At 30.7% G+C, this 21,175-nt stretch overlaps 1 protein-coding gene, 1 long non-coding RNA gene and 2 other non-coding genes across 4 annotated transcripts; 3 read left to right on the top strand and 1 right to left on the bottom strand.

The window, feature by feature from the left end:
* The first annotated feature begins 9,829 nt into the window (after positions 1 to 9,829).
* TRNAR-UCU (transfer RNA arginine (anticodon UCU)) lies at positions 9,830 to 9,902 on the top strand. The gene has a single exon. It is a non-coding gene; the product is annotated as a tRNA-Arg (tRNA).
* Positions 9,903 to 10,874: 972 nt separating this feature from the next.
* On the bottom strand, positions 10,875 to 12,829 carry LOC109795289 (uncharacterized). Its single transcript, XM_020354744.3, has 2 exons — positions 12,542 to 12,829; positions 10,875 to 12,443 (listed from the first exon to the last, which is right to left on the bottom strand). The coding sequence occupies exons 1-2, from the start codon at positions 12,591 to 12,593 to the stop codon at positions 11,110 to 11,112; spliced, it is 1,386 nt and encodes a 461-aa protein (XP_020210333.1). The 5' UTR covers positions 12,594 to 12,829; the 3' UTR covers positions 10,875 to 11,109.
* A 97-nt stretch (positions 12,830 to 12,926) lies between these two features.
* On the top strand, positions 12,927 to 15,398 carry LOC145950121 (uncharacterized). Its single transcript, XR_014428221.1, has 2 exons — positions 12,927 to 13,459; positions 14,984 to 15,398. It is a non-coding gene; the product is annotated as an uncharacterized LOC145950121 (long non-coding RNA).
* Positions 15,399 to 16,031: 633 nt separating this feature from the next.
* Positions 16,032 to 16,104, top strand: TRNAR-UCU (transfer RNA arginine (anticodon UCU)). The gene has a single exon. It is a non-coding gene; the product is annotated as a tRNA-Arg (tRNA).
* Positions 16,105 to 21,175: the final 5,071 nt, after the last annotated feature.

Here is a 21,175-nt window from a genome sequence, read left to right as displayed (position 1 = left end):
AAATAGTAGAGCTATGTAGACAGAGAAATGCTTTGAACTGGTTTGGGTGGTACACTTTTTACCACAAGTAGTATGTTTTATATTCGTATGGAAGAAAATGGACCTTAGTTATGCGTTGTGCCCACGGTAACCTTTACGAGAATTAGTGGACACCTTTACGAGAATTAGTGGACAAAAGGCTTCTGTTATTTGAAAGATATGATTATTGATTAGTTAGGGATTTACCGAAAGTGTAAAAAATATAAATTAAATAAAAAAATAGTGGAAGAGATAGGAAGAGTGTAACGTCTAGTCGTATTAATATTAATCTCAATAATATATATATATATATATATATATATATATATATATATATATAATATTTATAGATAAAAAATACATGTATAATAATAATATTATACATAATAACATTAAAATTATTTACTACTACGTGCGTAGTTACTTATTTTTACATATATATTACATTATTAAAAATATTTACAAACGTATCTATTTACATATCATAGTTTTTTTTTCTACTTCTATTATAATATTTACATGGGTGGTTGAAACAAATTTACAATTGGATTCACATGGTTAGCGGGCGGTAAAAAGAAAATGATTATTATTGGGTCGTCGATCATTGTAGGGACTTCTTGGTTTGGAGAGAAGGTAAAAGTTGACACCACCACTCTATTAAATGTGATTGCGTTTGCTACCGCATCTACACTTCATGTAATTCCAGAAAATACTGCAAATATCACTGAGAGAAAAGGTCATGGAATGTGGGGCGCATCCATCTATATATATATATATTGTTTTTTTATATATAAATTAATACAAATTTTACACAAGAAATATAAGGAGTGAAAACAATTTTCAAAGAAATATTTATAATCACAGAGCATGCGTAACAATAGTTAATAATAGAAAATATATATAAAAATTTGAATTACACTTGTAGTGACTAGTCAGGATAAATGAGCATTATAATATCAACCAACAAAAAATTTTTAATCTTAACTCCTTACTCATTTAAATTCCCAAGGTCAAACCTCCAGCTACAAATAATTCAAATTTTATCTTCTATGGCCATAGAATAATATTTATCTTTAAAACAAGTCAAAGATATTTTAACAAAATTATATTATATTCAATCATAAAAACAATTACGCTAAATAAATTAGAGTATTTATCATTATTTAAGCTTTAAATAAATAACATATACGTAAATGAAATATATTAAGAGCATCAATCAAGTAAATGACAATGATAATCATTATAAAATAATTAAATAATATAAAATATGAACATATTAATAATTATTATGGACAAAAATAATCATAGATTAAGCAAATAAATGAGGTTATGGATACCTCACTAAATAAATATATATAAAAAATAACATAAATAAATAAACATAGTAGTACATAAAATTTTAAAGAGATAAAGTTCTCCTCCCCCTTACCTTAAAATAATAAGTAAATTTGCTACGTTCACTATTTCTCTTTTTACGTTCCCGTTTGCACTCTTTCTCTCCGTTCAGTTTGTGTTCAAATGTTTCAAGTGGTTACTCCTATTTATAGGGGTGTAATACCCCTTGATTACGTAAGATCATGCGTCGTAACCTACATTATCAACTGCTGTGCTGTTCAGTAATTGCTCTACACATATACGTTATTATCTACTACTCTGTACTTATTTATCTACTACATCTCATATTCATATTTATCTACACCTATTCATCATTTTACTACACCTCATTCATATTTATCTACACCTATTCATCATTTCACTGCACACATGGCACACGTACACCACTCACCACACATCTCATATTATCTACACCTATTCATCATTTCACATCACACACGTCACACATACACGTAATGCACCACATCACTTATATTTTATTATTTAATTTAATTATATTTAATTACTTATTAAAATATATAAGTTATTATATACATTATAATAGAGTTTTATATATAATTATAATATTATAAATATTTATAATATTATTAGATATCATATATATATATATATATATATTTATATATATGTGTATTTAAATATGATTATTTATATATATATATATATATATATATATATATTTATTTATTTATATATACATGATGATTAAAATATTATTCTAAAAATGTGAATTATAACTATCTAAAAAAAATAATAATACAACCAATTTTATTTATTTTAAATAAGGTAACTAAAATTTAAAAGAAATATTATTTCAAATATATATATATATATATATATATATATAATATAATATAAAATTGAGAATGTTGTATCACAAATTTAGAATATTATAATTCTCCCCTACTTATAGAAATTTCGTCCTCGAAATTTTTATTGCTTAAAAATAAATAAGGATAGTTTTCCCTGAGTTTTTCTTCTAATTCCCACGTAGCATCTCCAGTAACATCATTCCAGATGACCTTTACCAGTGAAATCTGTTTGTTTCTCAACTGCTTGATCCTCTTGTTTGCGATCTGTACAAGCATTGTTTCAAATGTAAAGTTATATCCTTTAATTGTACTATATCAGGCATTATTACATGAGATGGATCAGAAATATATTTTCTTTACTGAGACACATGAAAAAAATTGTGAAGATTAGAAAGAAAAGGAGGTAAAGAAATTTGGTAAGCTACATGACCTATTTTTCTGAGAATTTGATAAGGACCAATAAATCGAGGTGTGAGTTTCTTTGATTTCATCACCCTACCAATTCCGGTTGTTGGTGTAACTTTCAAAAATACATGATCACCTTCCTGAAATTCAAGAGGTCGTCTTTTTTTATTAGCATAGCTTTTCTGTCTGCTTTGAGTCGTTCTCAATTTTTCCTGAATCATTTTGATTTTTTCCGTGGTTTGTTGTACCAATTTAGGGCCCAAGATTAAATTTTCTCCTGTCTCAAACCAACACAAAGGAGTTCTGCACCTTCTCCCATATAGAGCTTCATAGGGTGCCATACCTATGCTAGAATGAAAACTGTTGTTATACGTGAATTCAATCAGAGGCAGATATTGATCCCAACTACCAGAATCCTCTAGCACACAAGCTCTCAATAAATCTCCTAAGGATTGAATGGTCCTTTCTGATTGTCCGTCTGTTTGAGGATGATATGCAGAGCTAAGGCGAAGATTAGTTCCTAATGCTTGATGTAAACTTCCCCAAAATTTAGAAGTGAATCTAGGATCTCTATCAGATATTATGCTAGATGGTACACCATGCAGCCGTACAATCTCCCTTATGTACAGTTCAGTCAATTTTTCTAGTGAATACCTAATTTTATTGGGTAAGAAGTGAGCAGATTTTGTCAGCCTATCCACGATAACCCATATGGAATCAAACTTATGAATTGTTCGTGGTAAACCAACTACAAAATCCATTGCTATGTTGTCCCATTTCCATTCAGGTATATCTAAGGGTTGTAACATTCCTGTTGGCTTTTGGTGTTCTATCTTGGCCTTCTGACAAATCAAACATGTAGCCACATATTGTGCTATGTCCTTTTTCATTTTAGGCCACCAAAACATTCTCTTGAGATCCTGATACATTTTTGTTGCCTTAGGTTGTATACTCAACTTGCTCTTATGTGCCTCACCTAAAATTATTTTCTTAATTTTTGAATCATTGGGTACACATATCCTATCATTAAATCTCAAAATTCCTTTTTGATCTATATTAAACTTTTCCCCATCCTTTTGTCCCAACAATCTCTTTTTCTTTTGAATGAATTTATCAACTACATGAGCCTCACCAATTTGTCCATGTAAGTCACTAGTAATTTGAACTGCATGCAATTGTATTCTATCCTGACTTACTGTAGTTGATAAATTCATATCTCTAAATTTTTCTATCAAATTCATCTCATGAATCATTAATGAAGAGGTGTAAATATTTTCTACTCAGTGCATCAGCCACAACATTGACTTTTCTTGGATGGTAATGTAATTCAAAATCATAATCTTTCAAAAATTTCATCCACCTTCTTTGTTTCATATTCAGTTCCCTTTGATCAAACAAATATTTTAAACTTTTGTGATCACTAAAAATATCAAACTTACCACCATACACATAATGTCTCTATATTTTGAGTGCAAAAACAATGGTAGCTAGTTCTAGATCATGGGTTGGGTAATTCTTTTCATGAGCTCGCAATTGTCTAGAAGCATATGCTACTACCCTTTTATCTTGCATAAGAACACACCCTAATCCCATTTTTGAAGCATCACAAAATATGACAAATTGCCCATTAGGATTGGGTAAGGCTAAGACTGGCGCAGTGGTTAATCTTTTCTTAAACTCTTGAAAATTATTCTCGCATTTTTCTGTCCACTCAAAGAGTTGCCCTTTCTTAGTGAGTCGAGTTAAAGGCATTGCTATCTTAGAAAATCCCTCAATGAATCTCCTATAATATCTTGCCAAACCCAAAAAACTACGGATTTCTGTCACTGTCTTTAGAGGTTCCCATAGTAGAACTTGATGGGTTCCTTCTCCATGAAATGATGTAGAGATGAAGGAGAGGAAGCCTTGCCCTTGATCTAGGTTCAACAAGGTGGACAAAAGGAGGATATATGGTGAAGGAAAGGAAGTTGGCGTGAAATGATGGTGTTTGGGCGGAAGCACTTAGGGTGGAGGTGTTTGGGTGCTCAAAGTGCACTCCAAGGTAGGTGGAGGCCACTCTAGGTTTCCTACTCTCCAAGGGTGGAGATAGGAGGAGGCTAGCCGAAACTATCCTAGGGACTAAGGATGGATTTTGAGGCACAAAAGGCTCACTCAATATCATATAATCCAAAGTCTTTACAAGTGGTGGGGTGTGGGGTTTTTATAGGAGGAGTTGCATTTAGGGTTGCATTTAGGGTTGTATGGCCGAAAATGCTAAGGCCAAATGCACTCCAAATGCAATGCCAAATTAACCCTAGATGCAACTTGGTGGCCAAGTTTGGAATCTATGGGTTTAGATTGGCTATAACAAGGTGCATGATAAGACCATGCAACCTTTGCCCTCCACTTGGGCCTAAGCCTTTCTAACACCAAAAATAGGTCCAAACTTTGCCAAAAATTGCGTCACCTCCTCTAAAACACCTTAGCCCAAAAATTGAAAACCCTAATTATCTAAAGCACCCCATAATACAAGGGTAAAATAGGAAATACAAAGAAAATAAATCCTATGACTAAAATACCCCAAAATACAAGGGTAAAATTGGAATAAACCAAATAAATCCTACACTACTCAAAATTAGTCATAGCATTGGACCATGTGATGGGTTTCACATGAAGTACCATGGATGGTCCTCCATCAGAACTGCTTCTTCTTTAGACAGATCCACAGATACTCCGTCTTTGGAAATCACATGCCCTAAAAATTTAACCTCCTCTAACCAAAATTCACACTTAGAAAGTTTGGCATACAATTGTTTATCTTTCAGGATTTGAAGAATAGTTTGAAGGTGTTCTTCATGCTCCTCATGAGTTCGAGAATATATGAGGATATCATTTATAAAGACCACTACAGAATGGTCTAAATACGGACAAAAAATCCTATTCATATAATCCATGAACACTGCATGTGCATTGGTTACTCCAAAAGGCATCACCTGATATTCATAATGATCATACCTCGTTCTAAATGCAATTTTTTGTATGTCTTCTGCTTTCACTTTGATTTGATGGTATCCTGATCTTAAATCTATTTTAGAAAACACAGTGGCTCCTCTCAATTGACCCATCAAATCATCTATCCTAGGAAGAGGGTATTTATTCTTTATGGTAAACTTATTTAATTGCCGATAGTCTACACACAACCTAAAACTTCCATCTTTCTTTTTAACTAACAAACAGGAGCTGCCCAAGGTGATACACTAGGGCGTATAAATTTTTTTTCAAGCAACTATTCTAATTGTTTCTTCAACTCAGCTAATTCAGAAGGTGACATCCTATAAGGTGCCATTGAAATTGGTCCAGTTCCAGGCATTAAATCAATCGAAAATTCAATCTCTCTGTCAGGTGGCAAACCAAGAATATCAATAGGGAAAACTTCAGGAAAATTTTGAACAACAACTATGTTTTTCAAGTTGACTTCCTCTTTAGCTTCCATAGAGGATAAGATTAAATATCCTTGAACTTTACCCCAAGAAAACTTGCTTATTGGTTAGGATAATGAAATCGATAGGTCCTTAGAATCAGAAAATATTACAGACCTTTCTGGACAATTGAGAAGGACATGATTGGAAGATAATCAGTCCATACCTAAAATCACATCTAATTGTGATAAAGGTAAGCAGATCAAATTTACAAGAAATTTTCTATCACCAATAAAAATAGGACAGTCTAAACAAACTTTATTAGCAATTACAAATTTGTTTGTAGGGGTTGAAACAATTAGATTATTCTCTAAAGAAGAAATTGGTAATTGGAGGTGTTGAACACAATCATTGGAGATAAAAGAATGAGTTGCGCCTGAATCATACAGTACATTTAAAGTTTTTTCTTTAATGAAACATTTACCTTGTATTAGATCGTTGTTTTGAGCAGCTTCAATTCCGGTCATGATATAAACTCTCCCAGTCGTAGGAGGTCTTGGTTTGGGTCCAGAAGTATTCGTGTGCGCCTTTGGTTGTCCACACTCGGAAAACAGATGACTAGGCTTTCCACACTTGAAACAAACAGGTCCTTTGAGATGACAATCTTTAGTATAATGGCCCTGTCCACACTTAAGACACTTAACTTGATTATTCATGGGTCTATTGGAATTTCTTGCAAATTGAAAAGATTGGGGTTTCCCTTGAGGTCGATCATAAGGTTTTCCTTCATTATTCCTTTTCTTGTTAAACTGAGGACCAAAAGATTTTGGTCTGTTATCCTTATTGTGATCAAAACCTTCCAGAAAACGACACTTGTGTATTAATGTGGGAAAATCAGAAATTTCTAATATTCCTACTGCCTTTCTTAATTCTGGTATAAGTCCATCCTCAAATTTAATACACTTCATTCTCTCATCAGGTGATAAAAGAAAGTAGAATACTTTCCCAATTCCTCAAACTTGGAAGCATATTCTCCCACTGTCATGTTCCCTTGTTTTAATTGCATAAATTCTATTTCTTTAGCCCCCTTAACATCATTAGGAAAATATTCTTCAAAAAATTTAGCTCTAAATACTTCCCATGTAATAATTATTCCTCCTCCTTCTAATAGTCTTCTAGTACTATCCCACCAATATTCAGCTTCTCCTACTAACATAAACACTGCATAATTTACTTTCTGGTTATCAGGACAGTTCATGACTCGGAATATCTTTTCTATTTCTTTAATCCATAATTTATTCTTTTCAGGATTATATCCTCCGTCAAATTGGGAAGGTTTATTTCTCCTAAATTCAACTAATCCTTGTGACTCCCCCATTCCTTCCGGTCGTTGAGTCCTTAACAAGGCTGTAGCCATGTCTTTAATAGCTTTCACAGCCTCTGTCAGTTTTGAGTTTCTTCTTCCTGCCATCTGAAATTTTTATGAATTAGTTTATTAAACTAGAAACATGGTTAGCACATTTCCCCAAGTTACACACGGAATGTTGCTCTGATACCATTAAATTGTAACGTATAGTCGTATTAATATTAATCTCAATAATATACATATATATATATATATATAATATTTATAGATAGAAAACACATGTATAGTAATAATACTATACATAATAACATATTAAAAATATTCACCACTACGTGCGTAGTTACTTACTTTTACATATATATTACATATTATTAAAAAATATTTACAATACATGCCTATTTACATATCATAGTTTCTTTTTCTACTTCTATTATAATATTTACATGGGTGGTTGAAACAAATTTACAATTGGATTCACATTGTTAGCGGGCGATAAAAAGAAAATGATTATTATTGGGTCGTCGATCATTGTAGGGACTTCTTGGTTTGGAGAGAAGGTAAAAGTCGACACCGCCACTCTATTAAATGTGACTGCGTTTGTTACCGCATCTACACTCCATGTAATTCCAGAAAATACTGCAGATATCACTAAGAGAAAAGGTCATGGAATGTGGGGCGCATCCATCTATATATATATATATATTTGTTTTTTTTATATATATAAATTAATACAAATTTTACACAAGAAATATAAGGAGTGAAAACAATTTTCAAAGAAATATTTATAATCACAGAGCATGCGTAACAATAGTTAATATTAGAAAATATATATAAAAATTTGAATTACACTTGCAGTGACTAGTTAGGATAAATGAGCATTATAATATCAACCAACAAAAGAATTTTTAATCTTAACTCCTTACTCATTTAAATTCCTAAGGTCAAACCTCCAGCTACAAATAATTCAAATTTTATCTTCTATGGCCATAGAATAATATTTATCTTTAAAACAAGTCAAAGATATTTTAACAAAATTATATTATATTCAATCATAAAAACAATTACGCTAAATAAATTAGAGTATTTATCATTATTTAAGCTTTAAATAAATAACATATACGTAAATGAAATATATTAAGAGCATCAATCAAGTAAATGACAATGATAATCATTATAAAATAATTAAATAATATAAAATATGAACATATTAATAATTATTATGGACAAAAATAATCATAGATTAAGCAAATAAATGAGGTTATGGATACCTCACTAAATAAATATATATAAAAAATAACATAAATAAATAAACATAGTAGTACATAAAATTTTAAAGAGATAAAGTTCTCCTCCCCCTTACCTTAAAATAAGTAAATTTGCTACGTTCACTATTTCTCTTTTTACGTTCCCGTTTGCACTATTTCTCTCCGTTCAGTTTGTGTTCAAATGTTTCAAGTGGTTACTCCTATTTATAGGGGTGTAATACCCCTTGATTACGTAAGATCATGCGTCGTAACCTACATTATCAACTGCTGTGCTGTTCAGTAATTGCTGTACACATATACGTTATTATCTACTGCTCTGTACTTATTTATCTACTGCATCTCATATTCATATTTATCTACACCTATTCATTATTTCACTGCACTTCATATTCATATTTATCTACACCTATTCATCAATTCACTACACACATGGCACACGTACACCACTCATCACACATCTCATATTATCTACACCTATTCATCATTTCACAGCACACACGTCACTCATACACGTAATGCACCACATCACTTATCTTTTATTATTTAATTTAATTATATTTAATTACTTATTAAAATATATAAGTTATTATATACATTATAATAGATAGTTTTATATATAATTATAATATTATAAATATTTATAATATTATTGGATATCATATATATATATATATTTAAATATTATTTATATATATATATTTATTTATATATACATGATGATTAAAATATTATTATAAAAATATGAATTATAACTATCTAAAAAAATAATTACAACCAATTTTATTTATTTTAAATAAGGTAACTAAAATTTAAAAGAAATATTATTTTAAATATATATATATATATAATATAAAATTGAGAATGTTGTATCACAAATTTAGAATATTACAAAGAGAAAGTAATTTGAGAGTTGTTATATGGTAAAAACATTAGGCCTAGTTGGAATTCAATACCATTTAAGGAATCTTTGCTGTAAAGCAGTGGATAACTTGGTGATTTCACATTATGCTGAAAAAAGAAAACAAATAAAGAAAACATAAAATTAAGAAGGGGATTCTACATATTTAAAGTGGCGTAATGAGAAATAAATATGTAGGGTTGATAAATGAGTTTAAGAGGTAGTGGTTTAGTGAACATTTTGTATTTTAATTGAATTTAAGGAATTAACAAGCGCCTGTGGCCTAATGGATAAGGCGCCTGACTTCTAATCAGGCGATTGTGGGTTCGAGTCCCACCGGGCGTGATTTTAAGAATCTCAACTCTATAGAATCATAGAATCTCTTCCTCCTGTACTCTCTGCTCGAAATGATTTTGAAAATTGAATAGTACAATTTTTTTTTAATCCACTTTAGTCATCCGCAAGTTGAAAAGAAGTGCCGTTATGTGTTTTCTTTTGAATGCTCATATTAATGAAAGTAGTATATAGTTTATTCATAATAATAAAGCTTTTATATAAAAGGACTTTTTTGTCTTTTACTAATTATCACTGACTTATATAATTTTTTTATTATAAAAAGTTAAAATTATTAAAGATAATGTATACATTTAAGGAATCCCTATATAAAATCTTAAGTTTTATATAAAATTCAATTGAATGCTGCCAAACAATGTGCTTAAAGACACGTTACTACAAAGTGGATATCCGGGTCAAGTGTGCTAAACAATTATAACCTTCAGCTATTACATACTACTATGTAATGGCACTTGGTAATTGATATAAGAAATTTTGCTGACCTCTAGTACTCTACATCTATTTCAAATGATTTTGAAAATTGAGTTGTACAGTTGGTCATCTATCTACGAAATTATTTTATATAAATTCAATTGAATACTGCCAAACAATGTGCATAAAGACACACGTTACTACATTTTACATTTTGTTTAATGTAATGTAAGTTGATATATGGGGTCAAGTGTGTTCAACATTTTTACCTTCACTTATTATAAGATGTTTTGCTGACCCTTAGAACTCTGCATCTGCTTGAAATGATTTTAAAGCTTCATTTATTATATAATCTGTTACGCGCATTACATCTATGTATAAATTCAATTGAATGCTACCAAACAACATGTATAATAAAGTCACGTTGCTACAGTTTATATTTTGTTTTCATTCCATAAATGTAATGCAAGTAGATCCCGAATCAAGTCTCAAGTGGCTTTACTTTTAACAATCCAACTTGATTGAGGAAGAGACAGATATAGTTAAGCGTAGTTTAAAACAAAACACTATTAACCAATTACCAAAGCATGTTTACAAGGGTATCTAGATAGTAGATACAGACATGATTACTATTTTCGTTTTCTTCAATAAGAACTAACTTATCTAGTACCCCAAAACGAGAACAACCAACCACTTTCCTCTATTTGGCCTATTCAATCTACATTCTGTCTATACTTAGATTTCATCTATCATAAAACTAACCCCAGCAAAATAATCTCCCCTAGACCTAGGTAGACGAATGTTGTTGTTGTTGCTGCTGCTGCTGATGTTGGTGTTGATGACTCATCAATTCAATCTCCTTCTGACGAATGAGCAAAACCATTCTCTCATTCTCAAGCCTCCTTCGTTCATTTTCAAGTTTGGCTCTCTCCATCTCCCTCTCCTTCTTGCTGCTAAACCTTGCCCATTTCAGCCTTTGTTTCTCCAACTCAAATGCTTGAGTTTGATAGCTCAATTGCTGCTCCTCCAACTGCATTATCCTGCCCCTCATCCATTGCTTCTTGTCCCAAGCACTCCTACCCCCATCTTGGAACACACCACTCACCTCAGCATTCAGTTGCTGCATCACATGTGGTGACATGGAAACCCCTTTCCTTGCCCTCTTCCTCGTTGACCTTCCATCATTCTCATCCTCATGTCCATGCCCCACTTGACCCCTTGAACCACCTTCTCCTGAATCATCTTCATCCTCATCTGAATCATCCTCAGACTCATCCTCCTCCTCCTCCTCCTCATCCTCCTCTTCCCCATTTCCCACTTTCAACATCCTCAAACCCCCCAAATTCCCCACCATATTCTCTGATGAATGAAAACAACGTTGTTGTTGTTGTTGCTGCTGCTGCTGCTGATGTGGCTGTGGTTGTGGTTGTGCCTGAGACTGAGACACCTCCCCCCCAGACTCTCCTTGCTGCGGAACATTGCTATTATTCCCATGGCCACAACTATTATGATAAGCACACATCTCCCTGAAGAACAAATGCTTAGAATTGAGCAACTTCTTAACCTCCTCTTTCATCTTTGGAGACAAGTCCATTGTGTCCAACAGACTCTGATTCTCCACAACCCTGCAAGCCGTTCCCTTGCCAAGGATATCATTCACCCTCTTGTACCTCTTGTTCAAGTCATTGAACTTGTCCTCACACTGTTGAGGAGAAACATAGAACCCCTTCTCCATCATGGCCCTTGACACCGACTTCCACTTCCCCTTCTTCTGCATCAAACCAGAGGATTTCTTCTTATCACTCCCTTCAGAGCCAGCCTCATCGCCAATGTAATAAACCGCCATAATCAAGAGCCTCACCATGGTGTCAGTCCACTTCATTCTCTGCCAAGGTGAGACCTTTCTCTTGGGGTCCTCATCACCACCTGGCTCATCCTCATCACTGAGAGTGCTTTGTTGTTGTTGTTGTTGGGGTTGTTTGGTCTTGGATGAAGAATAGTTAGGGTAGCCATGTTTGATCGATTGGTGCTGAAGGTGTGGATGGTGCGGATCAGTTTCATGATGGGTGGCATAGGGTACCATTTGGGGATGGTGTGGCAAATTGTGAGGGTTTTCAACTCCTACCAAGGCAGAGAACATTCCATTGGGTTCCATCAACAAACACCTTCAAGTCAAGTTTTGAAGCAAAAGGAAGGAACTTTGGATGAAAGGCACTTACCCTTAATCGAATAGTTGAAGAAATCGGAAAGGGTGGCGATGGAGAAGGACATGAATATGGATGAAGGGATTGTGAGAGAGAAGAAAAAAGCGTGGCATTACATAGGGTTTGGTGATAGGATTCAGTTGTCGGGAAAAGAGAAGAGAAGGGTAATGATATAACAGAGAGAGAGTGTGTGTTTGATTTTGAAGCAACTGGTTTTGTTGGAGCAGACAGAATCTGCCCATGGTTTTGGGTTTGAGTGAGGGTTTTTGGAACCAACCCACAGGTTTTCAATTTGATCGGCGACTAGGTGCCATTTTGTGCCAACAAGGATGCTGCTTTTTGTACACGTGCGCTTCATACCATTAACGAAAGATAAATCTTCCTATGTGCGCTCTTTTTTACTCTTTCTCTCTCTCTCTTTTTTTATATTTAACTTTTTAAAAATAAATAAATGAATAAATATTTGCTCCTTCACTAGGTGATTTATTCTTAATCAACTCAAAAGTTGACCATGTGCCTTTTGCTTATTGACAAAGTTTAATTGAGTTTGATTTTGAAAGTTTACTCGGATTTAAGCGGATTTTACATGATTATAACGTTTATACAAATACTTACACATTACTTATCAATAAAATTTTTATATTACAAAAATTAAACGCATGTCCTTCTAAGATATGATACTGTTGCTTACTAACTGAACGTTTGTTTTATTACTGAAAAAAATCAATCCTAGAAACACAAAATTGACCCCCCTAATCCTCGGGTTTAGAGCACCTTGTCCCATGTGTTTAAGTTAGAATCACTTGATGCATGTGTTTTCTAAACAGTTAATAAATATACAGGAAGTGATTCCATTCTTCTGGTGCCGGGACTTTACTAAGTAGGTTGTACCCGGTTGAGACTATTTCTTCTGTTGGCAGAATTTGTTAAGAGGTAATTTCATTTAATAGCTCATTAATTTTGTTGAATTCATTAGATTTTTTCCGATGTTTCATGGTTTCTGACCAAAATATTTTTTCTTTATGTTGGACTTCTGTTGCCTTAATGAATCTGAAATGGATGTTCTATAGTTTTGAGGTTGATAGCTTTCTTGTAAACTGATAGTGATCAACTCCTGCAACTGTCAAAGGTGTATTCAGGGAAAAGGTTTAGGAGAAGTGGGGATCAGAGTCCAAGGCAACATGTGTAATGCAGAGTTTGTTTTTGGTAAACTTTTTCTAAAATACTTATAAGAAGAAAAAAAAATAAGAAGAAAGGAAATGAAACAAGTCTTTCATAACTTAACTTAAAAGTCAATTTATGTATAAGTTAATTTATAGAAATATTTGCTTATTATCTGCTTCAAAATCTTATTTTTAATTAATGCATAAATTAGTTTTAATTCATGAAAAAGTTTATTTCAACTTCTCTTTTTATTTGTTTTCTCCTACAAGTATTTTTTAGAGAAACTTTTCTAAACAGTTCAGAAATAAGTTAACCTTTGCATAGGTGGTAGGGAGAACAGATTGGAGGATGTAATTTGGTTAGATCAGGGGTGTAAAGAAAATAGAGAGGATAATGTAAGGTGTATGAAAAATGTAAGGATGAATTAGGTACGAAGAGAATCAGGCACTTGAGTCTTGAAATTGCCTGAGCTATCTGTATTTTTCTTACCTTGCATATTTTAGCCCCATTGCACTGGTATTGCTCCAATATCAGTACACTAGAAGAGATATAACTCAGTTTGTTCCTTCTTCTCTCTTAATTCGGGTCCAGTGTTTGATTGAGGAAACTTTGTGTCAATACGTGCCATCATTGGTGTTATGAAATATCTTTCTATTTATTGATGAGAACTTGCTTTGTGATCCATTATATGTCAGAAGACTTAATATGGAACTACTAGATGGAGCAAATTTAACATGATGTCAGTATTTGGATCAGGAGCTACCACTTGATAAATTTGTTTGGGAAATCAATATATTAAGAGATCAGTTGAATATGTCGTGGTATGGGCTCTGGATTCAACTGTTGGATCTAAAATTCAATGCTATTGTGCACACTTTTCCAATATAAAACAGCATGCTGTTTTTTTTTTTTTTTTTTTTTTTTTGCTTGAAGATACTATTGTTTAAATTGCTATTTTCTAGAGCCCAATTAACTTGATTACGACAGTATGCTCTGAGTGGCCCAAATTCATGCAGTAAGATAGATTATTTTCTTTCATTTCAATAAATTTATTCATTTTCCATGATAGCAAGATACTAATTTCTATCAAGCATTCTGTTTCAACAAGACTTGGTTGCGTATATAGTTAAAATCCATTCATTTCTTATCAAATCTTGAAATAAAACAGGAAAAGTATGTTCTTGTGGATGCCTTTTTTTCTTTTTATATAGAGACGTACAAGTTTATGCATATTGCTTTTGCTTTTTTGGCATGGTGGTTGATTCTGTTTCATCTTTGCTTTATAATTGTTAGGTACGAGCTGCAATTAAGGTGAAGAATTGTATTATAATGTTTCACTTCAATAGGAAGGGCTGCAAGGTACTTTGTCAATGAGTAATTGAATATCAAAGTTGATATATTCTAGTATCTTGGAAAAATGAACCAGTTACTCTCAAATTGGGTTTGACTTGGCTAACTAACACTATCCTGTGATTAATATCCATATCATTTTTTATGCAAATTGTGAAACTTAAAATCAAGGGATGTGATGTGCCCTTGATGCCAGTATTTTGGGATTAGTATTCATACTAGAACACAGATTGAAAATGTGATGATTGTATCTGTACCAAATTAATTATGCCAATAGCTCGTTATTACTTCTGACTAAGCATTTTTTTTACCGACTGAACTTAGTGGTCATGAACAAGAGAGTACGTTTAATGATGAATAGTGTGTGGAGTAAAATAACTTGAGACATGTTTGAAGTTTCTTCTATTCTGTTGGGGATTCACAATTTCAACATAATTAGGATAAATGCTTTATCTAAATCCACTATTACTTGTGGACCTGTAAGGATATATTTGAATAAACTTTTTCAAAAATATGTTTAGGAGAAGAAAATAAGAAATACACCCAATGCTAAAATAAACTTATGTACACGCTAATTGATGAAGTTTTTTTTTTCATATCTGCATATCTTCTCTAAGATATATTTTAACTTCTGGAATTCATACCTAGCACCACATAAACTAGTCCTAAAGAAGCAGGAGATGGCAAATGAACTTTGGTAGATGCCATAGACATACGTTGAGGAATTCAATAACATGAAATGTTGGCTGTGAAGTAGTAAGCAACTTGAATTAACGATACTATGTTGCTATATATTCGGGCACTGTCAAAAAGTGATTTCACATTATGCTGAAAAAAGAAAAAAGAAAAAAGAAACGGAGAAACATAGAATAAGAGGGGTTGTCTACACTCTACATTATTAAAGTGGTATAATCAAGAATTAATATGTTACATCGGTGAGAGTGCATTGTAATTGATTTGTATGTTAATTGGAAATCATGGAGTTCAACAAGCGCCTGTGGCCTAATGGATAAGGCGCCTGACTTCTAATCAGGCGATTGTGGGTTCGAGTCCCACCGGGCGTGAGTCATGTATGCTCATTTATGGATATCTTTCAAAAAAATATGTTAAATTTTTATTATGAATCTTAATTATTTTCTCAATTTTTATTATGAATCTTAATTATTTACTAAAATCAGTATAAAATCTTAATTGAGTGGTACAGTATGTCATCTTCATATAAAATCTTCTAAAATCAGTACCTTTACCAATAAAAAGGATACCACTTTTTGTTTTTCAATTTTATCATATAATAAAAAACTGTCTATAATTAAAAAAAAAGGCACTTATTAATTAACTAAAAAAGGGAGTGTTTTTATTTTAATTAGTTTTTATATAATACCAGTACATAAAGACACAAGTGAGCTAAACATCTATAACTTTCTGTTGTTATATAATCTGTTATGGCACTTGTTATAAGAATATTTTGCTGACCCTTGTAACTGCTTGAAATGGTTTTGAAAGTTGAGTTGTACAGTACTACAGTTAGTCATATCTATTATCTATACATAAATTTTTCTTAAATTTTATATAAACTCCATCGAATACTGATCTGTACAGTACTACAATTAGTCATATCTATTATCTATACATAAACTTCTCTTAAATTTTATATAAACTCTATCGAATAATGATATGTACAGTACAGTACTGCAATTAGTGATATCTGTTATCTATACATAAACTTCTCTTAAATTTTATATAAACTCCATTGAATACCGCCAAACAATGTAACCATTAGGATTAGCTTAATGATTAAATAAAAAAAATAGGTAACTGAACATTTAATGAAAAAAAAATAATCCAAACCCCTTAACTCCATAATAGATATCAAATTATTTCTTAAATAGGTATTTATTATAGATAATTTAAATAAATATATTCATGTAAGTTATTCAATGAGATCAAAATAGATTTTAAGTTACTTAACTTTTTAAAAATATATAACATACGTTATATAAAAAGATAATATTACTTTTTTTAGGGGAAAAAGATAATATTATTTAAATTTATTTCATTTAAACTTATAAGATTAAAATATAGTAATTTTTTAACTTTTACTTTAAACTTATAAAATTAAATTATTTTAGATTATTAAATTTATTTAAACTTATGGGATTGAAATATTTTAACAATTAAATTTAGTTTTTAAATTGAAGATTTATAATTAATAAAATTATCTGTATAATATTTAAATAATTTAAAATTTGACTTTATCATTTTAAAAAAATATTAGAATAAATAAAAGACATTACTACATTTTTTTATCATTTAATAAATATGCACAGGTAATGAAAAAATTTGTGAGTATCTATCCTCACAAATATGGAGGTAGGATTGTGACTGTGAGAAGACAAATGAAGCCATGCCTTGGGTTCATGTGTGTTGTTTAGTTTAAGTTATTATATTATATAGTTTAGTATATTATTTGTAGTTAATTTGTTAGTTAGATTACACGATTTAAGAATATGTATATACATAAATATTATCTGTAAAAGTGTATTTTGATGAAAGTGATATTGGTGAAATCACACATTTATTTAAAGACTAATACTTTGGTTCTAATAAAATTATTTTACTATTTTTATTATTTTATTATGTATATATTAAATCAAATTATTTTATTAATTTTTTTTGTAGCTTATTTGAATAAATATAAAAATACGAAATAAATTTGATTTTTTCACGTGAATCTCAATAGACGAAAATTAAAAAAGAGGATGAATTGAAAAATTAAATTTAATATTAATTCTAAAATAATTTATGTTTTAGTGAGCATTAATTTGATGTTAGTTGTATTAACTTGTTTTCTGAATTAAAAATATTAAAAGAAATACTAATAAAAAATTAAAAATTTTTGTTAGAAGCATTAAACTATTTTAAATTTTTTTAAATATATAATATTTATAAAAATATAACAGTATTAAAAATATTTATAATAATTGTTATTGTAAAAATATTTTTTTTAATTATTTATTTATTTTATATTGAGATTAGTTATGTTACAAAATAATGATTGAATAAAGTACCATCAAATGAGATGTTAAAGTCATTTAAATATTAAACCTTGATTAATAAATTTGCATTTCATAAAGTTAGAATAATGAAATAAATATATTGAATTATATTAAAGTGTAGCTTATAAAATTTGTCTTAAACATTAAAATTTCTAACATGATTCTAATGAACTGGATATTTATTTGGTAGAGTGAATAACAAATTTTATAATTCATAATCTAATATAATTTAAAATATCTCAAACTTATTTTTATAATTCAAAATTTCTTAAACTTATTTTTAAAATTTAATATTTTTATGATACATTATTTGAGAGTCTATTTCAGTATCTTTATAATAGAAAACCTTTAAATAAGATAAAAAATTATTTTTTTTATAATTTTATTGTCTGTCGGGTAGCAGCAATTATCTCATGGCCAAAACCTAAGTGTATCAAGTTACGGTTGATACACTTGGATTGCTATATATAACTTTTGGCCTAATGATAAATGTTCAATCCAATTGATATCAAAATCAAGATTACGGCTAAACGACCACTGTAGCGCATTTTTAAAAACTTATTACCAAAATAATGTTGTTTTGAAACAATTTACACCTTTGAGGCTCTTTTATTGGGTGTCGCTATGGGCCATAGCGACACCCATGACACGTGGATTTTTTTTTTTTTAGGCTTGATTGGGTTGGACCAGTGTCGCTATAGGCTTGCCCAGTACGCCTAAGTGGCGCTGTGGCTCACAGCGCCCCATTTTTTTTTTTTTTTAAATTATTTTTTACATTAAATAAAATTAAGACAGAATTAAATTAAATTAAATTAATTAAAAATTTAAATAAACTTATTTTCTAATTAAATAAAATTAAAACAGAATTAAATTAAATAAATTAAAAAATTTAAATAAACTTATTTTCTAATTAAATAAAATTAAAACAGAATTAAATTAAATAAATTCAAAATTTAAATAAACTTATTTTTTTTAATTAAATAAAATTAAAACAGAATTAAAATAAATAAATTCAATATTTAAGCAGAAATAAATTAAACGTATTTCAAATATAAATCAAATTTTTTTTTAATTAACACGTGTCAGCCTCTGTGTGGTCACGCAGGCGGTCAATTAATGAGGCGCTATGAGTTGCAACGCCTCAAATTAGCTGTGGACACGTGTCAGCCTCTGTGTGGTCACGCAGGCGGTCAATTAATGAGGCGCTATGAGTTGCAACGCCTCAAATTAGCTGTGGACACGTGTCCGCCTCTGTGTGGTCACGCAGGCGGTCAATTAATGAGGCGCTATGAGTTGCAACGCCTCAAATTAGCTGTGGACATGTGTCAGCCTCTGTGTGGTGACGCTCTGGGTCATAGCGCCTCAAATTTATATATATTTTTTTTCGTTTTTAATTATTTCTCACATTATATTAGTTAAGTTTTAAAATTTATTTTTTTAAAATTTCAATTATTATTTTTCCTTTTATCAGAAATTTTTTATAATTTATTTTTAAAATTTTATATTTAAAAAGAACTTTTACATATAATTTCAAACTTCTCTCAGTCACGAAAACGGCCCAGTGTTTAATTTTTTCTTACTTAAGTTTTAACATTTTTTTAAAAAAATTTCATTTCTTATTTTTCCTTTTATCACAAATTTTTTTATAATTTATTTTAAATTTTTTATATTTTTAATACAGGCGCTGTGGCCCATAGCGCCTGAGTGGAGCTATGGGCCATAGCGCCCCAAATAATTTATTTATTTTTTTTTAAATTATTTTTTACATTTTATTACTTATTTTTTAAAATTAACATTTTTTTCTTATTTCAATCTTTTTTTCCCTTTTACCTGTTATTTTTTTTATAAATTTGTAAAAAAAATTTAAATTTTAAAAATATAAGATATATTTTAAAAATATTAGATATATTTTTAACACAGGCGCTGTGGCCCATAGCGCCTGAGTGGAGCTATGGGCCATAGCGCCCCAAATAAATTTTTTTTTTTCTCGTTTTTTAATTATTATTTTTTCGTTTTTAGCCGATTTGAGTCGATATAGGCTATAGCGACTCTTTGAAGGTCTCCACCAGCTACAGCGACTCTACCAATATGGCGTTCATGGCTCATATTCAGACCAAAAAATGCCACGTGTCATGGTCATGGGTGTCGCTATGGGCCATAGCGACACCCAATAAAAGAACTCCAAAGGTGTAAAATGTTTCAAAACAGCCCCATTTTGGTAATAAGTTTCTAATAGTACCCCACAATGGTCGTTTAGCCCAAGATTACATGCTTGATTTCTAATAAGAACAATTACCAAGGGACTACGCTTTAGCCTATGTTAAGCGTTCGATTCTACACTTATAGATTTGACAATCATATTTTTAAGATTTAGTGCGTTTATGAATACCTTATTTGAGAGTCTATTTTAGTAATTTCCTTTGTAAGAAAATCTCTAAATTCTTTGATAATCTTATAATTTTGACTATTTAAATAAGTCAACGTACTTAGTATTTCAAGATAAATATATAAATATATGATGTAATACATTAATATATTATTTTAAAATCATAAAATATATTATATATACTAACAATATAATAATCACATATATTTAAATATAATAATAAATAATATAAAATTATTTATAATCTATGAAATTGAAAAAAATTAGTATCACAAGGTATTTTCTTTTATTTTATTATTATCTATTGAAATTATAATCGAGGATTCATCTCAAAATCAATTTTTTGCCTATTTTTTTTAAAAATATTTTTCTTTCTTATTTGCATAATTTTTCTCTCATTTATTTTCTCATTTGATTTGTGACGTAGCAAGTTGGTGTTTTAGTAGCCCAGAACGGGTCGTTCCCAATCTGGAACGGGTCGTTCCAAACTATTAAAATGACTTGTAAATCGTTGTTGAGAACGGGCCGTTCTATAAGGAGAACGGGTCGTTCTGGAGGGCAATACGGGCCGTTCTGGATGGAGAATGGGCCATTCTGATTTTAGAACGGGTCGTTCTGCATGTGATTATTGCACATGATGAAGGAGTGTAGAACGGGCCGTTCCAGATTCGGTACAAGCCGTTTTGGCCACTT

This window comes from Cajanus cajan, chromosome 7, assembly GCF_000230855.2.
Source record: "Cajanus cajan strain Asha chromosome 7, NIPB_CcT2T_4, whole genome shotgun sequence".
Classification (NCBI taxonomy): domain Eukaryota; kingdom Viridiplantae; phylum Streptophyta; class Magnoliopsida; order Fabales; family Fabaceae; genus Cajanus; species Cajanus cajan.
The sequence above is the reverse complement of the archived record's forward strand: the minus strand, read 5'-3'. Positions and strand labels throughout refer to the sequence as shown.

Coding starts and splice junctions, on each gene's coding strand:
- LOC109795289 (XM_020354744.3), bottom strand. CDS start 12,593: ATGTCCTTCTCCATCGCCACCCTTTCCGATTTCTTCAACTATTCGATT. Junction 12,444..12,541: donor CTTCAACTATTCGATTAAGG/GTAAGTGCCTTT, acceptor CTGCCTTGGTAG/GAGTTGAAAACCCTCACAAT.